The following is a 19,933-nucleotide window of genomic DNA, read 5'->3' on the forward strand; positions in this document are numbered from 1 at the left end:
GGGGTGCTCCAATCCTCCCGTGTTCATCCCGGGATGCTCCGATCCTCTCGTGTTCAGCCCCAGAGCTGCTCCAATCCTCTCGTGTTCAGCCCGGGGTGCTCCAATCCTCCCGTGTTCATCCCGGGGTGCTCCTGTCCCCCCGTGCCAGTGTTGGAGCCGGCATGGCTGTGGACACACCTGCACCCCGGTGATAACATCCATGGAATCCAAGCACAGCCATCCTCAGTGTGGTGGTTCTCAGAAAGCTTTGGGAGAACGGGGAGAACCTGGATGTGCCCGTGCTGCAAGGGTGTGAATGCACATTCCCGGAATTCCTGGGAATTCCTGGGGATAACGGAGTGAACTGAATTTGTCAGGGTGGGAAAACTCCAAGCGTGGGGGCAGGATCTGTGTGCGAGAGCGGGCTCGGGAGGAGAGCAGAGCCCGAGTGCCCAGCCCGGGGTTGGAAGCCGAGCTCTGAACACGGCAGCTCTGGGACTCAGCTCGGGCTGTGCCCTGCAGCACACCCTCCCTCCCTCCCTGGCTGTCATTCACACAAGGTTCCACCTGAGCCTCTGATCCCCTTGTGTTCCCCTCCTCGACGAGAAAAAAACAATAAAAAACTTAAAAAAAAAAAAAAAATGGTGCTTGAATTCCATTAAACGCCTCTCAGCATCATTAGCAGCGCTGTGCGCCGGTCCTGGGGGACAAGGCTCCGGGATGTGACAATGACCAGAGGCTGCAGGGCAGGGCTGCACGGCACCAGCGGGGGCTGTTTGCCATCTAGTGGCTGAGCCTCCTCTGCCTCTCCCAAAACCCTGAGGTAAAATCCTTTTTCTCTCACCAAGACCTGTGAGGAAGGCGAAGGAAGGTCAGAGGAGGTGAAGCCCCAAGGGTGGAAGAGCTCGTTTATTACTCAAGGAAATTATTCCAATAGCTCTTCAGGCTCTTCAATGAAAAATGGAAATTTTCACTTTTCACCCACACCTGCACCCCAGAGCTCAGCAGCTGGAGAAGCCTGGATGACACAGGGGGCTGGAGTTTGTTCTGCTCTGCTTAACCCCAAAGGGATACCAAGGCCAGAGGGGAGCTCTCCGTGCTTCCTACTGGTTGAACTGGGAGGAAGGCAGGAACTGCCAGCCAGCAGAGCTGTGTCCTGCTCTGGAGATGTGTCCCCCACACCCACAGGACTGTGTGAGGGCAGGGAAAGGAAGGAGAAACTTCCCAAGGTTTTATTGGAGGGCACTGCTATGTACAGCAAAAAGCACAAGCACAGCTTCTGTGAGTGCCTGCATCTACCCTCTGGAGTCCCCTGAAGGCAACCTGGATGCAATGAAGGGATTTCCTCCCCTTCACTGTCACCTGTTGGCTCTTCCTCCTCTCTTCTGCTTTACATATTTCAGGCAAAGCCACAGCCCCGAGCGTGGATGGTCTGTTCCCCTCAGAGCACATTGCTGCCAAAGGAAGGGGTTGGTCACCTCAGTTTCCATCTTCTCCCTTGCAAGCCTCAACCTGGCATCCTTTGTGAGCTGCTGCTATAGCTGGTCTAGCAAGATAGTGACAAAAATGTCCATAAAGCAGTGGCTGTGGGAGCAAAGGGGCTTCTGCCTTCCTTGGCTGTGTTTTGTTAGGAATGCAGGAGGTTATGGTGGAGAAGAAGCAGTTCCCTCATCCCAGGTGTGGGGGAAAGGTGGGAGGTGGAAGCAGCAGCTTCCACCTGAGGCTGGCTCGGCCCTGAGTCCCAGGAGTGCCCAGGAGCTCCTCAGTGGGCAGTGAAGATGCCGTGGAACCCGTAAGGCATTGGCACCCCGACTTCTGCCCGCCCCAGCTCCAGGAAGGTCTCTGCATCCAGCACGAGCAGGAAAGCACTTTGGTTCTGCAGGAGGAGGAGAGAGGCAGAGTGAGCGTCCAGGCTGAGCTTCTCTCCACACAAATCACAAAGCAGGAGCCCAAACCACTGAGACTCACAGGTTCCACCAGCAAACACCAACCAAACTCCTGCCTGCACTGCTGTGCTTGGCCATGGCAGAGCCAGACCCTCTGGGGAGCCTCAAACTCGGGTTTGAGGTTTAAAAAGTGAATTAATGCTGTGTGACTTTGACAAACTAGTGCCAGCAAGTTACCTCAGTGGGGGAGACCACCACAGACAGGATGACTCCGCTGTCCTCTGCCGTGGCATCAGGCACTGGCACAAACACAGGCTCTGATGGGAAGGAGCCCTCCTCCTGCCAGATCTAGCAAGCACAGGAACATAAGGATGAGTTTCAGGGACATATGGATGAGTTTCATTGCATCAATACTTGTCTATCACAGTGAGCAGAGTAACAAGTGCTCCCCTCAAAGGCACCTGGAAATACTTTGTGTTCCAAGAATCTTAGATTCAACCTTTTAATTAATTTCTTTTTCATTCCAGGAGTGTGATGGTGCCATCCTCTCCTGTTTGGTGACTGTGCCACTTTCATGAGGTGCCAGGTGAGGGATGAAATTGGGAATCTCATCTGGGCAAAGCCCCCAGCGAATGACACACCTTCAATTCCAGCCCAGTGGATGAGCTGACTTCACCTCACCTTGAAATTCTTGGTCTCCACATCAACCTTGATCAAGGAATTTCCCACCAGGTGCCCGAAGCCGCAGCCGTAGAAGTAGCGGTACCTCCTGCCATTGTACCCCCTGTAATTGATCTGGGGGAACTCCAGGCCCCCAACTTCCTCAAAGCCCTCAGGGTGGAGATTTTCATGTGTGCACCAGACCTGGGAGAAACGTGCAGAAATCACAGCAGGGTTGGTTCAGCTCAGCCAGGGCAGCAGAGCTGCTCCCACCAGCTGCTGCATAAATGCAGTTATGGTTTGGTTGGGTTTGGTTTGGTGTGGTTTGGTTTGGTTTGGTGTGGTTTGGTGTGATTTGGTTTGGTTGGTTTGGTTTGGTTTGGTTTGGTTTGGTTTGGTTTGGTGTGGTTTGGTTTGGTTTGGTTTGGTTTGGTTTGGTTTGGTGTGATTTGGTTTGGTGTGGTTTGGTTTGGTTTGGTTTGGTTGGTTTGGTTTGGTTTGGTTTGGTTTGGTTTGGTGTGGTTTGGTTTGGTTTGGTGTGGTTTGGTGTGATTTGGTTTGGTGTGGTTTGGTTTGGTTTGGTTTGGTTTGGTTTGGTTTGGTTTGGTTTGGTTTGGTTTGGTTTGGTTGGTCTGGTTTGGTTTGGTCTGGTTTGGTTGGTTTGGTTTGGTTGGTTGGGTTTGGTTTGGTTGGTTTGGTTTGGTTTGGTTTGGTTTGGTTTGGTTTGGTTTGGTTTGGTTTGGTCAGGTTTGGTCTGGTCTGGTCTGGTCTGGTCTGGTTTGGTTGCTTTGGTTTGGTTGCTTTGGTCTGGTCTGGTTTGGCTTGGTCTGGTTTGGTTGGTTGGTTGGTTTGGTTTGGTTTGGTGTGGTTTGGTTGGTTTGGTTTGGTTTGGTTTGGTCTGGTTTGGTTTAGTTGGTTTGGTTTGGTTTGGTTTGGTTTGGTTTGGTTAGTTTTGCTTTGGTTGGTTTGCTTTGCTTTGATTTGGTTTGGTCTGGTCTGCTCTGGTCTGGTTTGGTTTGGTTTGGTTTGGTCTGGTTTGGTTGGCTTGGTTTGCTTTGATTTGGTTTGGTCTGGTCTGGTCTGGTCTGGTTTGGTTTGTTTGGTTTGGTTTGGTTTGGTTGGTTTGGTTTGGTCTGGTTTGGTTTGGTTTGGTTTGGTTGGTTTGGTTTGGTTTGGTTTGGTCTGGTCTGGTTTGGTTGGTTTGGTTTGGTCTGGTTTGGCTGGTTTGGTTTGGTTTGGCTGGTGTGGTTTGGTGGGGGTTGGTTTGCTTTGCTTTGCTTTGCTTTGCTTTGGTTGGTTTGGTTTGCTTTGGTTTGGTTGGTTTGGTTTGGTCTGGTCTGGTTTGGCTGGGTATGTTTGGTTGGTTTAGTTTTGCTTTGGTTTGGTTGGTTTGGTCTGGTTTAGTTTGGTTTGGTTTGGTTTGGTTTGCTCTGGTTGGTTTGCTTTGCTTTGCTTTGCTTTGGTCTGGTCTGGTCTGGTCTGGTTTGGTTTGGTTTTGTTTGGTTGGTTTGGTTTGGTTTGGTTTGGTTGGTTTGGTTTGGTCTGGTTTAGTTTGGTTTGGTTTGGTTTGCTCTGTTTGCTTTGCTTTGGTCTGGTCTGGTATGGTCTGGTCTGGTTTGGTTTGGTTGGTTTGGTTGATTTGGTTTGGTTTGCTTTGCTTTGATTTGGTTTGGTCTGGTCTGGTCTGGTTTAGTTTGGTTTGGTTTGGTTTAATTTGCTCTGGTTGGTTTGGCTTGCTTTGGTTTGGTCTGGTCTGGTCTGGTCTGGTTTGGTTTGGTTGGTTTGGTTGGTTTGGTTGGTTTGCTTTGCTTTGCTTTGGTCTGGTCTGGTCTGGTCTGGTTTGGTTTGGTTGGTTTGCGTTGGTTTGCTTTGCTTTGCTTTGCTTTGGTCTGGTCTGGTCTGGTTGGTTTGGTTGGTTTGGTTGGTTTGCTTTGCTTTGCTTTGGTCTGGTCTGATCTGGTCTGGTCTGGTCTGGTTTGGTTGGTTTGGTTGGTTTGGTTGGTTTGGTTTGGTCTGGTCTGGTCTGGTCTGGTCTGGTTGGTTTGGTTGGTTTGGTTGGTTTGGTTTGGTCTTGTCTGGTGTGGTCTGGTCTGGTCTGGTTTGGTTGGGTTTGGTTTGGTTTGGTTTGCTCTGGTTGGTTTGGTTTGCTCTGGTTTGGTTTGGTTTGGTCTGGCACACACCTTGCCATCTGCACCTTTCACAGCCTCTGCCTGGCTGTGAGGCAGCGGGTTCAGGTTCTTCCCCACGGGTGTGTCTGAATCCACGTGCAGAGGGAGAACGAAGCGGCGAGGGAAGGCTCTGGGGATGGAGGCATAAACCTGCCAGAGAGACAGAGAGAGCTGGGGATGGAGAGAGGACAGACACTTCAGCCCAAATGCACCTCTGGGGAAAAATTCTGAAGTTTTAGACACCCCTGAATTCTTCTTCTTCTTCTTTTCCTTATGTGTTTGACCAAGTTCTGGTAAGGTAAAGCACGTAATGGAAAGGAGAAGTTCCCTGCACATTCCAGTAATTCACAGCAGAAACCAAAACCACAAGAATTAAAAGGGCCAGCATTGCTCTCACAGTAATTAATGCTGAGCTGGGAATGCAAATCAGGCCATTATCTCCAAATCCAGCAGTGGGACAGACACTGCACTGTTTCATTTCATTACAACAGGCTTATATTGCTTTGCATCACTGTGGAGAAGCAGGAGAGCTCTGTGCCTTCAGTTACCCTGCAGGATTCCCCCTCCCATGCTCAGGTGCACATGGATCCATGGTTGGAAATGGGGAATGCTGATGGATTTACAAAGTGCAGCCCCCAGTGTGGCAGACACTCAGCACATTGAGAGGGATAATCCCACCACTGCCCAAGCCATGTCATATTCTCATATAAATAAAATAGACAAGGACCCTATTTTGGTGTCTTTCAGTTACTTCAATCTGCAGTTCTTCAGTTCAGTTGTGAAACTTCACTTTAATCTCGTGTGTTAATCCTGAAACCCTGTTTTCAAACCTTTTCTGGTTCATGTAACCAGAGGAACTCTGCCAGACAAAATACTCTGCCAGGGTTAGTGAGCCAGCAAATTTGGGGAAAGGAGACAAGCCATGCCCAGAAACTCCTGAGGCTTTTGATGCAGTGAAGTTTGAGATTCTGTTCTGAAATTACTCCTCTGTGTGTGGGGGGGGTAAAGTGTGGTGGTGATGTCACTTGTCACTTGAAGGATGTGGGTGCTGGAAACAGCCCCAGTGTTGACACCAGGACACCTTCAGCCACATCAAATTCCCCCTGGGTTGTGCTCAGAGAAGGACAAAAAAAGAGCTGGGGTTAAATTCTGCTCCAAAAACGAAAACCCCAAAATAGATGGCAAAAGGAAGCAGGATGGGACACAGCTGTGCCCCTTTCAGGTCAGAGCTGAGGCACTTCTAGACAGCTCAGGACACAGACAGAGGAAGTTCAGCCCTGTCTGGACATGCAGCAGCCCCCCCAGCACGCTGGGCTTGCAGCAAACACATCTGCAGGGGCAGAAACTGAAAGCACCCCCACTTTCCCCATGTGTGACCTATGCAAAATAATGCCCCTCACACTGAAATGGGGCTTTTCACAGAGCTGGACACAAGAAAGAATTTATTCTGAGGTGACTGTGGGGAACAGTGCAGGGCTTCTGTGATTTTCATAAAAACTGCTCCTTTTCTGAAGCAATGCCTTAAAGAACAGGGTTCCTTTTTCTTTTTTCCATTTAGTAATCACCCTACAACTCATTTTGCATAATTTCCTGGGGGAAAATTGTATTACACAAGGATGAGGAAAATAAATGTCATTAAAATAAAAATAAATTCTGTGGAGCTCTGTGTCACACACAGAACTTGAAGAGTTTCAAGGGCAGAGAGATTTAGAAGGAGAGAAAGCATCAAATGATCATTCCAGTTTTTATGGAGTCGTGGTTTTGCTGTCCCCGTTCTACCAACCCAGGGAAAACAATCCTGGAGGAGCTGCTGGGGGAGCAAAGGCAGGGATCTCACCTGGTCCAGCCCTTCCCCACTCCTCCTCATGTTCTGCAGGGTGTACAGAGCCAGGCTGGTGCCCTCGTCCTGGCAGCACAGGTCCAGCACCACGCAGCCCCCCTCCTCGAAGGCGTTGATTTGGTGGAAGGTCACGAAGGGCTTGGAGCACCACAGCCCTGGCAGCACCTGCAGGGAGCACAGGCACGGCTGCTCTCCTCTGCACAGCCCCCAGGCTCGTCCTCTCTCTCCCGAATTTCAACCCCTCTCCTTCCTGGGGGTTTGAGAATTCTCAAATTCTCTCCCTGTGTTACCACAAAAGGGCTGCTTTAAGCCAGGAAGGAGCAAAACTAGAAGAAGAAAACTCAAACTATCAGGCAGCCCCTTGCTGTGCATCTTTCCCAAGTTCTGACCTTTTTATACCTCCCTTTCCTTTCCTTTCCTTTCCTTTCCTTTCCTTTCCTTTCCTTTCCTTTCCTTTCCTTTCCTTTCCTTTCCTTTCCTTTCCTTTCCTTTCCTTTCCTTTCCTTTCCTTTCCTTTCCTTTCCTTTCCTTTCCTTTCCTTTCCTTCCCTTCCCTTCCCTTCCCTTCCCTTCCCTTCCCTTCCCTTCCCTTCCCTTCCCTTCCCTTCCCTTCCCTTCCCTTCCCTTCCCTTCCCTTCCCTTCCCTTCCCTTCCCTTCCCTTCCCTTCCCTTCCCTTCCCTTCCCTTCCCTTCCCTTCCCTTCCCTTCCCTTCCCTTCCCTTCCCTTCCCTTCCCTTCCCTTCCCTTCCCTTCCCTTCCCTTCCCTTCCCTTCCCTTCCCTTCCCTTCCCTTCCCTTCCCTTCCCTTCCCTTCCCTTCCCTTCCCTTCCCTTCCCTTCCCTTCCCTTCCCTTCCCTTCCCTTCCCTTCCCTTCCCTTCCCTTCCCTTCCCTTCCCTTCCTTGAAACTTCCTTCCCTGAAACTTACTTGAAACTTCCCTGAAACTTCCCTGAAACTTTTCTGAAACTTCCCTGAAACTTCCCTGAAACTTTTCTGAAACTTCCTTGAAACTTCCCTGAAACTTCCCTGAAACTTCCTTGAAACTTCCCTGAAACTTCCCTGAAACTTCCTTGAAACTTTCCTGAAACTTTCCTGAAACTTCCCACACCCCTGCTTTAATTTTTTTTTTTTTGCAGTAACTTCAGGATTGTCTCTTAAACTCCCCATGGCTGCTACTTTGGGGGTCTAAAGTCCCAAATCAGCTGCTGCAGGGTCTCCAGCCCCCTCACCTGCCCAGTGTGCTTGTTCACCACGTGGAAGTAGGTGTTGTGCTGGGGCTCCCAGCTGATCCCATCGAAAATGGCTTTTCCACGGAGCTTGGAGCTGAGGATCTTCAGCAGGTTCATCCTGAGGGGCTGCTCGATGAAAACGATGTAGTTTTCAGTCATTCCTGAGGAGAGGAGGGAGGAATGTCACCCAAAGGTGAGGGCAGAGGGTGTGCCCACTCCCCGAGTCTGGGGCAGCCTCACCAAAGCTGTGGTAGTAGGATGGCTTTGCCCTGTCCATGGGAGGGATGGAGCAGAGAACTTTGGCTCCTTCCAGCGTGTCCCCCTGGCCTGGCTCCTGTGGGGGCACCCTGATGATGTTGTAGCTGGATCCTGCAAAGGGAAAAATTGTTCAAACCAAACTCAGGCTCTGCTCCTTCCTGCTCCCCAGCAATATTTGGAACCACCTGTCCCAAACCAAGCAGAAACCCAACAGGCAGTAAAACATCCTACAAAGGATTTATCCACCAAAAGAAAAACTCAAAATAAGGAAGCTTAAAAGGGTCTGGGAGAATTCCAGCTCTGCCTGCAGCGCTCTCCTAAAATAACAGGGCAGGATGAAAACCAAGCTCACAGGAAATGAAAACTCTGAGTCTTGGTGATGCTCGTTTAATAAACCTGAGAATATGAGCAGGAAATGATGGCACTTTTGAATAATAATAATAATCTGGAGTTTGGTGTGTCCAGCTGAAAAAAGCATGTGGTACAGAGCTGGACTTTGTGAGGCCAAAAGGAAATGAAAGCAACAAGAAAGAAAAATGGTCAAAACTGGGAAAATGTGGAGCTGGCCTGAGGGATCACAATGAAGGGCAGTGGCTGTTTTCAGAGGCCTCTGGAAAAGAAGGATTTCACACAGCTGACAGGACTGATAGCTCTGAGCAGCCTCTGGATGGAACAGGATCCTATCAAGATGCTCAGAGTTCTGACAAGAAGAAAAATATCCCATAAAATTCAGCTTTGCTGTAAGATAGCCAAGTGACCAGAACAAATCCTATATTCTCCCCTGTGAAAACCCTTACAGTGCTCACCAAAAACCAATTATTGTACGTGAAAAATGTGACTAATTGTTAAATTTCTTCAGATGAGGCTTCAACAGTGGATGGGACTTGAAAAAAAATCATTCTCCTGTTTTCCAGCAAAGCTTGGGAGAGGAAGAGGAGAATCTGCTGGATAGTTACAGGCCAAAGTCAGAATCATCTGAAACTAAATCCTGAGAGGAAGCAGCTTTATGGGACAGACTGACATTGACATTTGGACTCTGAACCAGCAATTTTGAGTCTTTTTGGGTGTTTCTTCAACAGCTGCTCCTTGAAGCAGCACCTGGGAGGTATCCTGTACACCCTGGCCAAGAAAACAACCTGGCCAAAAAACCAGAGTGCCTAAAAAACCAGTGTTCTCAGAAAACCAGTGTTCCCAAAAAAGCAGAGTGCCCAAAAAAGCATCCTGGCCATGCCCAGCTCACCGTGCTTCCCGTAGGAATTGCCCATGTTGTAGGTTGTCCCGTCAGCCTCGTAGTGGGGATGAGCTGTGGCCCCATTCACTGCAATGAACTTGCTCCAGTCCACCTGCAAATGCCAGAAGATTTTTAGTCAGTGCAGAATTTTGCCAAGAGTCAGATTTGTGGAAGTGAGAGGAAGAGGAGCAGGTTTTATTCATTGTTAATAATGTGGGATCTGGAGTCCAGCCTTGATTCTGCCTGCAGTTTTCCTGGAATCCTTGAAAATTAGGATATTTCTCTATCAGTAAAGCAGGACTGATAAAGCAGAAGATATTCCTTGGAAGAGACAGATGCTCCTTATGGTACAAGTGCTGACACAGTGGGAATGTTGCCCATAATAAGCACAGTGAAGGGACAGTCACTGCCCCAAAAAATCTCCAAGAGTTTTGCCACTGGAAGCTCAGAAAACCAGGTCCTTTTAAGGCATCTCAAACTGGAGAATTTAAATGTGAAATCATTTCTTCACTTAGCCAAAAACAATAGCAGTCTGCATCTAAAAAAAAAATGCTTGAGGGGATTTTTTTTTTTCATTTTATGACAAGATGGTTCAACAGAGCTGAACCTAAAAATCCCCACGTGTGTTTTCATTCTGCATGCATTCTGGTTTACAAACAGAGCAGCTGGCAGATCAGCCAGGATTCCTCAGTGGCTGTGCTGTGCACACAGTTTATTCATGGCTCACAAGTGATCCTGCAGGGAGGGGCTCCTGCAGTGGCTCCCTCCAGGCTGAGGGATGCTCTGGGCTGTGTCAGACAGGCCCAGCAGTAAATACTGAATTAGGAAAGGCAGAATCCTCCCACAGCTCACAGCTGTCCAGCCCAAATCCCCTCTGAGGGTGCAGGCAGGGGGGACACACAGCCCATGCTGTCCTGTCACAGGTCACCTCCTGTCACATCCAGAATTTGGGAATGCACAGGACACAGGGAAAAACTCCTCTGGTGTTCTGGTCAATTTTTGGCAGGATGGAGAAAACCAAGTGGCAGCTGAAGCTCCCCTTTAGAACAGGGGTTTGATCAAGGGCAGCTTTGAAGTGTGCAAAGCTTGAGGTGTATAAAGCAGATAAAGGCAGATGTGAGATCAGCAATGTCCATTTTTTCTTGCACACAGGCAAAGGTTGTTTCCTGCTCTGCTGAGAGGGGCAGACAAGCCCAGGCAAGCAGGGAGAGCAGAGGAGAGATGTCAGCTGTGCCCAGCCTGCAGTGACTGCACCTCCACCGGGGAGCTGCTGCTGCACAGCCTCTGCAGGACTCCAAAGGGAGATGCTGCTCCAGACAAATCCCTTTGGGATTGAAGCAGCAAGGTGTGTTCTGCTCCATCTGCACCCAGCTCCCTCACCCCACCTGCCCACACCTTTTCCTTCGTTTCCAGCGTCTCTGGGTCCACCTTGTGCATGAAGACAGTCTCATTGCTGACATAATAATCCCCTTTGTACAGCACATAGTTCACATTGGAGTTGTCACTGGGCTCTGAAAGAGAAATCCCAGAGTTGTGCCCAGCTCTGTGCAGCTCATGTCACATTATGGCAAGTTAGAGGTGTGTAAACATAAATAAACCCATTTGCAGTGACATTAATCCCTGTTTGACTGATTGGAAATATCTCACTAATCTACAAAGGGAAACTGCCTGTGCAGCTGAGGCTGGGTGAAAGGGGCAGGGACAGGGGTGGGAACCACTGCTGGAGCTGGGATGGGTCTGGAGGTGTGTAAATTATGGCAAGTTAGAGGTGTGTAAACATAAATAAACCCATTTGCAGCGACATTAATCCCTGTGTGACTGATTGGAAATGTCTCACTAATCTACAAACCTGTGCAGCTGAGGCTGGGTGAAAGGGGCAGGGACAGGGGTGGGAATCACTGCTGGAGCTGGGATGGGTCTGGGGGGTGTCACCATGAGGGAAGGGACAGGAGACATGGCAGGAGGGACAGGAGAAACAGAGTGGTGACAGCAAGAGCACCAAGCTGTGACTGCAGCCCTGGGCTGGTGTTAGTGGGGAACACTTTGCTTGCATTTAAGCCTCTTTCTCCCCTGACGTACACGGAATCCTGAAGGTCCTGGAACTTCCATTCCTGTGCAGCACCATCCCTCACCCTGCTCAATAATCTCCTGCCCCTTAGCCCAGGAAGGGAGGGATTAGCCCACTTACCCTACGAGCTTAGCAAGGCAAGGTGTTCTAAGGGCAAAGCTGGCTCTCAGGTAGAACACCAGGGTGTAATGCTCATTATCAGCACTGCACAGGATGTTCTCAGGGAGAGCCTTCTCTGGGGAATTTGCAAAAAGATCTGGAATTGAGCAAGCTGGAGTGGCATTAAAAACATCAAACTGCCTCCCCCAGCCCAGGCTGACGCCAATTTGCATAATTTGGGCGCTTGGGTCATATTCTGAGAAAAACACTGAAAGTCTGGCAGACTTCCTCACACCTCCCCTTCCAGCCAGCCACAAGTTCCTCCAGGCAAATCTCACGAGCTGCCACTTTGGCTCTTACTCAGGGGCTCGAAGCGGGACAGGAAGCGCCCGAAGAGGCTCCTGCAGGGGTCTGGCATGGCCAAGGTGCCAAACTCAGAGGCCACGATGCGGCTGTGCTGCCTGTTGCTCAGGTAGGAGCTGCTCTGCAGGAACCTGCTCCTGTAGCTGACACAGCCCTGGGCCAGCTGGAACTGGTGCAGCAGGGCCATGCCATCAAACCAGTGGTTGAACCTGCCAGCAGAGAGGAAAAGGGTTAAGGGGAGCTGGGAGCTGGGTGAGGTTTGGGAGAGTTGGTTGGCAGGTGTTGGACAGGCACAGCTTTGTTTGGGGGACAGCTGAGTCAAAGATAACAAAACAAAATCAAATCAAGTCAAAACAGAGCACTAGACAACAAAATAAAGCATAGCAAAACACAACAAAATACAGAACACAACAAAACACAGCAAAATACAGCATAAAAAAACAACAAAACACAACAGAACACAACAAAATACAACAGAACACAACAAAATACAACAAAACAAAACACAACAAAATACAACAAAACTAAAACAAACCAAAACAGAACACTACACAATAAAACAAAGCACAAGAAAACACAACAAAACACAACAAAACACAATAAAACACAAAAAAATACAACAAAACCACAGCACAAAACACAACAAACCAAAACAAAACACTAGACAACAAAATAAAGCACAACAAAACACAACAAAACCACAATACAAAACACAACAAAATACAACAAAACCACAACAAAACACAACAAAATACAGCATAACAAAACACCACAAAACAAAACAAAAATGCAACAAAACACAACAAATCAAAACAAGACAAAACACACCAAAACAAAATACAGCAAAACACAACACAGCACAACAAAGCAAAACAAGGCAAAACAAAACAAAATACAACAAGACAAAACACTACACAATAAAACAAAGCACAAGAAAACACAACAAAATACAACAAAACACAACAAAATAAGATAAAACAAGACAAAACACAACAAGGCAAAAGTGTATTTGCAGCTGTGGGATGGGATGCTGAAAATTCTGCGTGGAAGGATTTTTTGGGTAAAGCACCCACTCCTACACAGGGAATAGAGTTTGTGCTGTGCTGTACAACAATATAAATGATTATATAAATAACTAAATATTTGATAATAAATAAATTTAAAATAAATATATGTTATAAATATATTAATATATAGTTCCCAAATGAGGGAGCAACTGCTCTCAAAAGAGTGACATCGATATTTCTTCCTTCTCTTACATGAAAAGAAATTAAACAGTGAGGAAAGGGGTCCCCTTTAAATTTAGTCAGAGTTCAGGCCAGAAAAATTTAAAAATTCATTTCAAGACTTACTTGTCATTGCCAAACTCGAACCTGCCAGGGCCGTTCCTCAGCAGATTTCCATTAATCCACTTGGGAATGTGTCCTTTGATCTTGGCTGGGATGGGCTCGGGGGTCTCCTCCACGCTCTGCACTAAGGGGGAGATGCACTGCAGCCCCCTGGCTCTGTGGAACACACCTGCCTGGATTTGCTCCTTGGATGGGCTGGGCAGGTAATTCCTGAAACCTGCAAAGAAAGCAGGCAGAACAAAAATTGAGATTTTCGCTGGAATAAAGTGGTAAATGCTGGATCTTGAGGTTGGATGTCAGGGAGAAAAGGGTTCAGCACCTGCAAGCAGCCAAGGTGTGGTGGGTGCTCAAGGTAAATCCACAAAAAACCAAAGGGAGCTGAAAAATCCTGCTCTAGTTAATCCACAAGAGACACTAGTTCTGCAGCCCAAAGGAGGTAACAGAATATAAGATGATGGAAAAGGTGAAAAGTTTTCTTTTAATCAAAGAAATGAATATTTGGATTAATTTCATAAATAGCTGAGGAAAAAAAAAAAAACAAAACTGTGATCATAAAAAAAAAAAACGGAAGAACACAAATGAAACAGGACAAAACATTTACAAGTTTGATTTGGCAGGGAAATAAGCAGAGAAGGATCGTTCCTGCTGGAGCTGGTTTGACTCAATAACCCCTCTGGAGAACAAAAGCCCCAGGAGAGCATGAAGTGATTGGAATGCTGGCCAGTGATGGCAGCGATTGGCTCCCACAGCCTGGTTTGCAAAGCCTCATCAACACAAGGATTGTTTTAGCAATCCATTTAGCTGCTGAGGTGGATTTTATCCTGCTGCTCTCCCCAGCACAGAGCAGTGTGAGCACTGAGGGGGCAGAGGAATTCTGCACGTGCAGGCAGAGCTCCATCAGACACCACACACTGCATGCAGCCCAGGCTCTTACTGAATTCACTCTCATTTTTTGTTCTTTCACTGCTGCTTCTGGCCTACATCCTTTAATCCAGGTGACCAAGTGGAGCTGCTGCCCAATTTCCCTCCTCTGAAACCCTCTGCTCAACGTCTCCAGAGGAAATTCGCTGTTTCAGGCAGAATATCTTCAGGCAGAATTCTCCTGAGCTCCTTTCTCTACACAAAAACGCCCACAGGTTGGGTGTTAGGATTGCAGGAAGGTAAAATGAAAGATTCCAGTGTAGCTCTCTGATCTGCCAATCCCCAAATCCTCCCTTAGATCTGCAGAAGTGCAGATTTGGTTTGCAGAGGTGCAAAACTTGCACTAAGGAATGAGAGGAGCACATCTGCAAGGAGATGTTCTCCATCCAAGCAGAAACAAAGCTGGCATGACTCATGGCACCAATCAAAACTTCCTGGAGGGCACTGGAAGTGGAAATTTTGGAAAGACACATTCCACAGAAGAACCTGAGCAGGGCTGGAAAAGACCTCCTGAATCCACCCCTCCCAACTGCTGTCCCAGAAATTCTTATATAAGAACTCTCTCTTAAAAATTATTATGTCTACAGTTATTTATTCCCTCTTTGGATAACAGCTCCTTGTCCAGATGATCAGAAAATGCTTTGAATTTAGCACAGGATGTTATTTTTGGTTTTCTGGCAGCTCTGGTGTGTGGTTTTGGTAGTTTTTCCCTTCCTTGTGTTGTTTTTAGGGTGAAGAATAATATCATTTCCTAAGCTAAGTAAGCCAAGTTCTTTTTATTGTCCTTGTCCTGTGATAACCATTCACGTGATCATCTCAGTAATCCTTCTTGAAATCTGATCTAGTTAGAACTCATCTCCTTAGAATTCATTCCAAGGCATCCCCTACAAAGTGGACTTTCAATAGAACAGACTATAAACAACAAGAATATTTAAGGGAATGCCCCAAAGCCAGGCCAGAGAGGGAGAAAGAAGCACAGCAAGGGAATGGAATATTTTTCTTCATCACTCAAACGAGCTGAAGATCCTGGCAGAAATGAGTGCAGAATGGGAGCAAATCCCAACACCCTGCTGAGCCAAAACAGAAGCTTCCAGAAACAAGACAAGTCATGCAGACAATTCTGAATAGGTAGGAGGAGGGAAGTAAAAAAAATCCTACATATCTTCCCAATTGAACAAAACCAGATTTGAATAATAACTTATCTTTAACATCTGTGAATTTATCTTCAAATGCACTGAGGACATGGAATGCAGAACACTCCCCCTTAACACAAAGTTCTTGAGTAATTGCAAAAAATTGTTTCACCTTCAGGGGAAAGCTTAGTCATAAAAGAAAACTCTGCAACATCCAGCTCCCCAAGAAGGGACCAATCTCTCTCTGAAGAAGGCAGAAGACAGACTGGTTTCTAATATTAAATGATGTGTAAATAAAATGACTCTTTCTCATCTGGCCACGTTATGAGATGGAAGAACTTGAATCCACAATTAAAGCTCTACAGCCCCAGCGGGGCTCTCTGTGTGATCTGAAAATCAGCACAAGATCACAGCCCACCCTCTCAGAAGCCTCATTTCTCCACCACAGTTTCCATCCTCCCACAGACTTCTGAAACAGGTTTAAGGTCGTTGGCATGTCCGAGCAGAGGCAGCGCCAAACAGGGAGCTGGAACTTTCCACCAATATTTCAGAGTTATCCTGGGTGCCACTTCGTTCAGCTCCTGTTTCCCCGTGTGTGCCAAGATTTCACTGCCCGGTACAAATTACAAACTGACAGCCCAGCACTGATTATTTATTGATTGTTTACATCCAGGAATGGTGGGATGAAGGGCCAGGCTCTTGAAGAGAAAGCTGCTGTGGGTGCAGTCGCCATGAATCAGATATTAAATTGTAATTCAACACCAGCGAGTCGGACATTAAATATCTACAATAGTGGGTGGCAGAACCATTTGCAAACACTGGGATCACATAGGAGGGGGCAAAACCATTTTGATTTTAACCTCCAGGTTCAAACCCAAGGCTCAGGAACCACCTCTCCACGCACAGTTCAACTGCTTCACTCAGAAGGACATCCAGAATTAAGGGTAAAAGTTAGAAAATTGCATGCTCATTATATTTTTCAAGCAGGGAGAGTGAGGCAAGAATTCTGTTTTCCCTGAGGAACATCCAAACTGGGAATAATCCTCTGGCAACGGGCTGTGTTTTGTTCCCTATAAAACTGGTGTAACACGGAAACAAAGCAGTTTTCCCCAAACTGGAGCTGGGTTTGTCCCCAGGGCTGGAGCCCCGAGCTCCCGCAGGGATTTCCGAAGGGAAGGGGCCGCACTTGCCTTGGGAGCGCCGGGAGGTGCCCGTGCTGGGCTCCTTGTTCCGTGCAGCTTGGTTGCCCATGGCCAGGGGCTCAGGCACCCACTTCCTCGCTAACAGCCGGAGGAGAGAAGGAGAACGCACAAAAGAAACGACAGGAAACACAGGGGAAAAAAATAAAGGCAGGACAAGAGCAGGGGAAGGCTCAAAGGGAGGAAAGGAAAAGGCGACATAGAGCTCCGACACATGAAATAGGTGTTGATAGCCCAGCAGAAATAGAGTCTGCACTTTGGCGGCACAACAAGGCAGATTTGAGATTTTTTTTTTTTTTTTTTTTTTTTCAGCTCTTTGGATACCTCGGAAGCAAGGCACAAAACCCCCACTACCATCAAAAAGCAGAAATTCCCGTCGGGTCGGCCATGATGTTTATTGGTTCATTATTTCTGCAAACAGGCACGCAAACAAACAAAACCAAACAAAACAAAGAAACGAAAAACCCAAACAAAAGGCAGCTTAAGCTGTGCAATGATGACAAAGTGCAGAATCGGGCTGCGACACAAAATCCTTTGGGGCAGTTCAGCTTTTGGCACGTTCGGGTTAAATCTCCGGCAAGGATGCGGCTACAAATTAAAAACTGGGCTTTCCCTGCCCTCTTCCAGCTGGCTGCCTCGCACAGAGAATCTGCTGTGCGCTGCTTTTCCAGCCCTAGACCATCTGTATCTGCTGTAATCCTCGTCTCTGCCGTTTATCTATTCGGCAAATTGCAGACATTTTCTGCCGCCTAACAAAGCCTTCAAACCACTCGGTCGCGAATCCCCGACAATAGAAAACGCGCGAGCAGCGGCAGCACAATCCCTTTGCGAGGGGATGGGATGGAAAGGATTGTTTTTAAGGCGTTTTACCTGGAACGAATTGCATCAAAGAGCAGAGGAAATGCAGCAGGGGAGCGAGCAGGAGGCTGGCGGCGGACAAAAGGATTTTGGCGAACATATTCGGGCGGGCAGAAGGCACGGGCTGGGAGCGGCCGGGCGGAGGTAGCGGTGCCAGGGCAGGAGGCAGCGATGGACGGGAGAGGTGAGCGCTGTTCTCGTCATCCTTTCACAATAAGAGCCGAGCCCGCAGCAGCGCCGTGCCCGCCCGGCATCCGGGCAAACCCTCCGCGCACCTGGCACAGGTGAGCTGAGAGCGCCGTGCCCGCCGTGCCCGCTCGGGGTCCGGGCTGCCAAACCCTCCGCGCACCTGGCACAGGTGAGCGGGACCGCCGGGGCGCTGCCCTGCCCGGGACAGGCTCCGTGCAGCGCTCTGCGCTGGCCGGGACAGGATGGAGAGGCGAGAGTAGGATGTGGGTGTGCGCGGCAGAGCAGCCGGGATCGCAGCTCATGCCTTCGGAACTTGCCGCCGTGTTCACCTCCATACGTGGGATGCAAACCAGTTTTGTTTCAAAAGCTGGAGGGCCAGTTTCGCACCCGAATGAACCTCAGGGTTTCGGGAATACTGGTGCCACAGGCAGCAGGGTAAGCCGCGCTCTGCTGAGCCGGACCTAGGGCAGAGCCCTCCCTTCGGGGTGCCAGCGCAGAGCTGCCAGCGCTCTGGATTTGGGATGGGACATTTCTCCCGTGTCACTAGACAGCTCTCACAAGCTGTGCCGTGCCTGCAGAGGGAGCAGGGCAGCAGTACAGCGCTCCCGGGACCCCGTTCCACAGACAGATTAATTCTCATCTCAAACCTGCTGCGGACTAAGCTGATTTCTTCCTGTCCTTCCTGCATTTCTAGAACTCCTCTCTCATTATGCCCTGCCCTGAATTGGGCTTTCTCTCAACAACCCAACCTTCTCCCACATATCATCCTTTCTCAGATCTTTATTATTTCTGGGAATCTTGAGTGATTTCCACTCAGCCCTTCATCTTCTTGAGATTACAATGAATTTTTAATGTATGTTATTGATGCATTTGTAACTTCTAGTTTGCTGCTCTTTAAAAATATCCTCTAAAGTCTGTTTTCTAAATCATTTGGGATAATGTGGAATAAGCAAAGCTGGAAGCAGATCACTATACAACGCCACATAAGCTGATCTATGAGGAAAAAAAGAGTAATCATTGACTTTTTAACTCATTTGTTTGCTTTTATTTTCTATATCATCACACACGATGGTGTCAATGATCTTACACCAAGCTGCACCCACTGGTAATTTTTCCATATTAAGCCAGTTATTCTCATAAAGGATTTTTTTTTTAAATTTATTTTTATCCAAATCATAGTTAAGAAATTTCCTCCAGACTCTCTCCAGGATGGGATTTAGGCTGACTGAGTTATGGATCTTTGCCTTCTTTTTTTTTTCTGTCTGTTTCCCTGGTGATGCAAAATGCCAACTCTGTTCTTTTCCAGTGCCCCCTTCAAAGACAATTCAAAGGTCAAACATTCTACCATGAGCAAAATTGAATTTTGATTAGTTCTGGACAGAATGTCCTGAGCCTAAAACACCTCTACTCCCTACTAGATTTGGTCTTTTTCTATCTGAGCCACATTTATGCTAAAAGGCACTTTCATTTTAACTAAACAGACAAAATCAGCCTTTTGTCAGGATCTCATCTCTGATTATCTAAACTCTCTGCATTATCTGTTATTTCCCACTTTTATCTTTTAGATAAGAGCAATGAGAGGAACTGAGTTTTTCATCACTTACACTTTCCAGCCTGTGAAGAAATTCACAGCAAGCTCAGAAATGCAAAGCTCAGTGTCAAGATCCCCTTGACTCCAAGAGGGTCAGAACTTCTTCTAAGTCTAAGATGCTTCCAGATTTTAATTAAAAATCCATTTATATTCTGACACTGATCTGTCATCTTAGACCTTCTTGTTAATTTATAGGCTGGAGCTTAAACGAGGAGGGGAGAAGCTTAAAAGAAAATGCAGTTCCCAGCTGAGCTTTGCTGATCAGATTTAGCAGTTTAAAGCCAATTAATTTTCTGTGCAAACCTCCAGCAGTAAAACTGGGGAGGGGATGGGATGGGATGGGTGCCAGGGGGTTCCAGGAGGAGCTCACTCCTCAGGGAGAGCATGAAGGAGCTTTTAGTGCCAGCTCAGAAGGGAAAACTTTTATTTCTCCCAATGAACACTGAAACCCATCAGAGGGGTGATCAGCAGCATCATTCACAGGGTGGATGGCTTGTAGTCAAACAGCAAGGTGATAAACTTTAATTTTTTAATGGTTTAGAAGGAAAATAGTGTGTAATGAGTGTGTCCAAATATTAAAATACTGAGTGGAACACTAAAGAGCAGCCAGCAGAAAAGTGCTCTGTATTTCAGCACAAGAATTATGGAAAGCTCCCTTTAAACAGGGAGAGATAAATGTATGATTAATGTATTTTCACTGATGAAATATTATTTAACTTCACAAGAGGACAGCTGGCTTATTTTAAATGGATGCTTCAAACTTACTGAACTCACTATTTCAATCCTAAACCCTATAAAATTGATATTTAACTCATTTTACTTATATATATATATTATATATATATATCTTCACCTATATTCATCAGCAAAACCAGAAGCTGTGTTCATCTGGCTTTATATCTAAATCTAAATATT

At 47.4% G+C, this 19,933-nt stretch overlaps 1 protein-coding gene across 1 annotated transcript; it reads right to left on the reverse strand.

The window, feature by feature from the left end:
* Positions 1–1,195: 1,195 nt before the first annotated feature.
* On the reverse strand, positions 1,196–19,337 carry BCO2 (beta-carotene oxygenase 2). Its single transcript, XM_056509655.1, has 13 exons — positions 17,757–19,337; positions 17,251–17,650; positions 13,131–13,344; positions 11,776–11,987; positions 10,644–10,759; positions 9,258–9,360; positions 8,000–8,128; positions 7,760–7,920; positions 6,531–6,698; positions 4,706–4,843; positions 2,547–2,729; positions 2,103–2,213; positions 1,196–1,855 (listed from the first exon to the last, which is right to left on the reverse strand). Exons 2-13 carry the CDS (start codon positions 17,336–17,338, stop codon positions 1,742–1,744), a joined length of 1,737 nt encoding a protein of 578 aa, XP_056365630.1. The 5' UTR covers positions 17,339–17,650; positions 17,757–19,337; the 3' UTR covers positions 1,196–1,741.
* Between the last annotated feature and the right edge of the window lie 596 nt (positions 19,338–19,933).

This window comes from Oenanthe melanoleuca, chromosome 24, assembly GCF_029582105.1.
Source record: "Oenanthe melanoleuca isolate GR-GAL-2019-014 chromosome 24, OMel1.0, whole genome shotgun sequence".
Taxonomy (NCBI): domain Eukaryota; kingdom Metazoa; phylum Chordata; class Aves; order Passeriformes; family Muscicapidae; genus Oenanthe; species Oenanthe melanoleuca.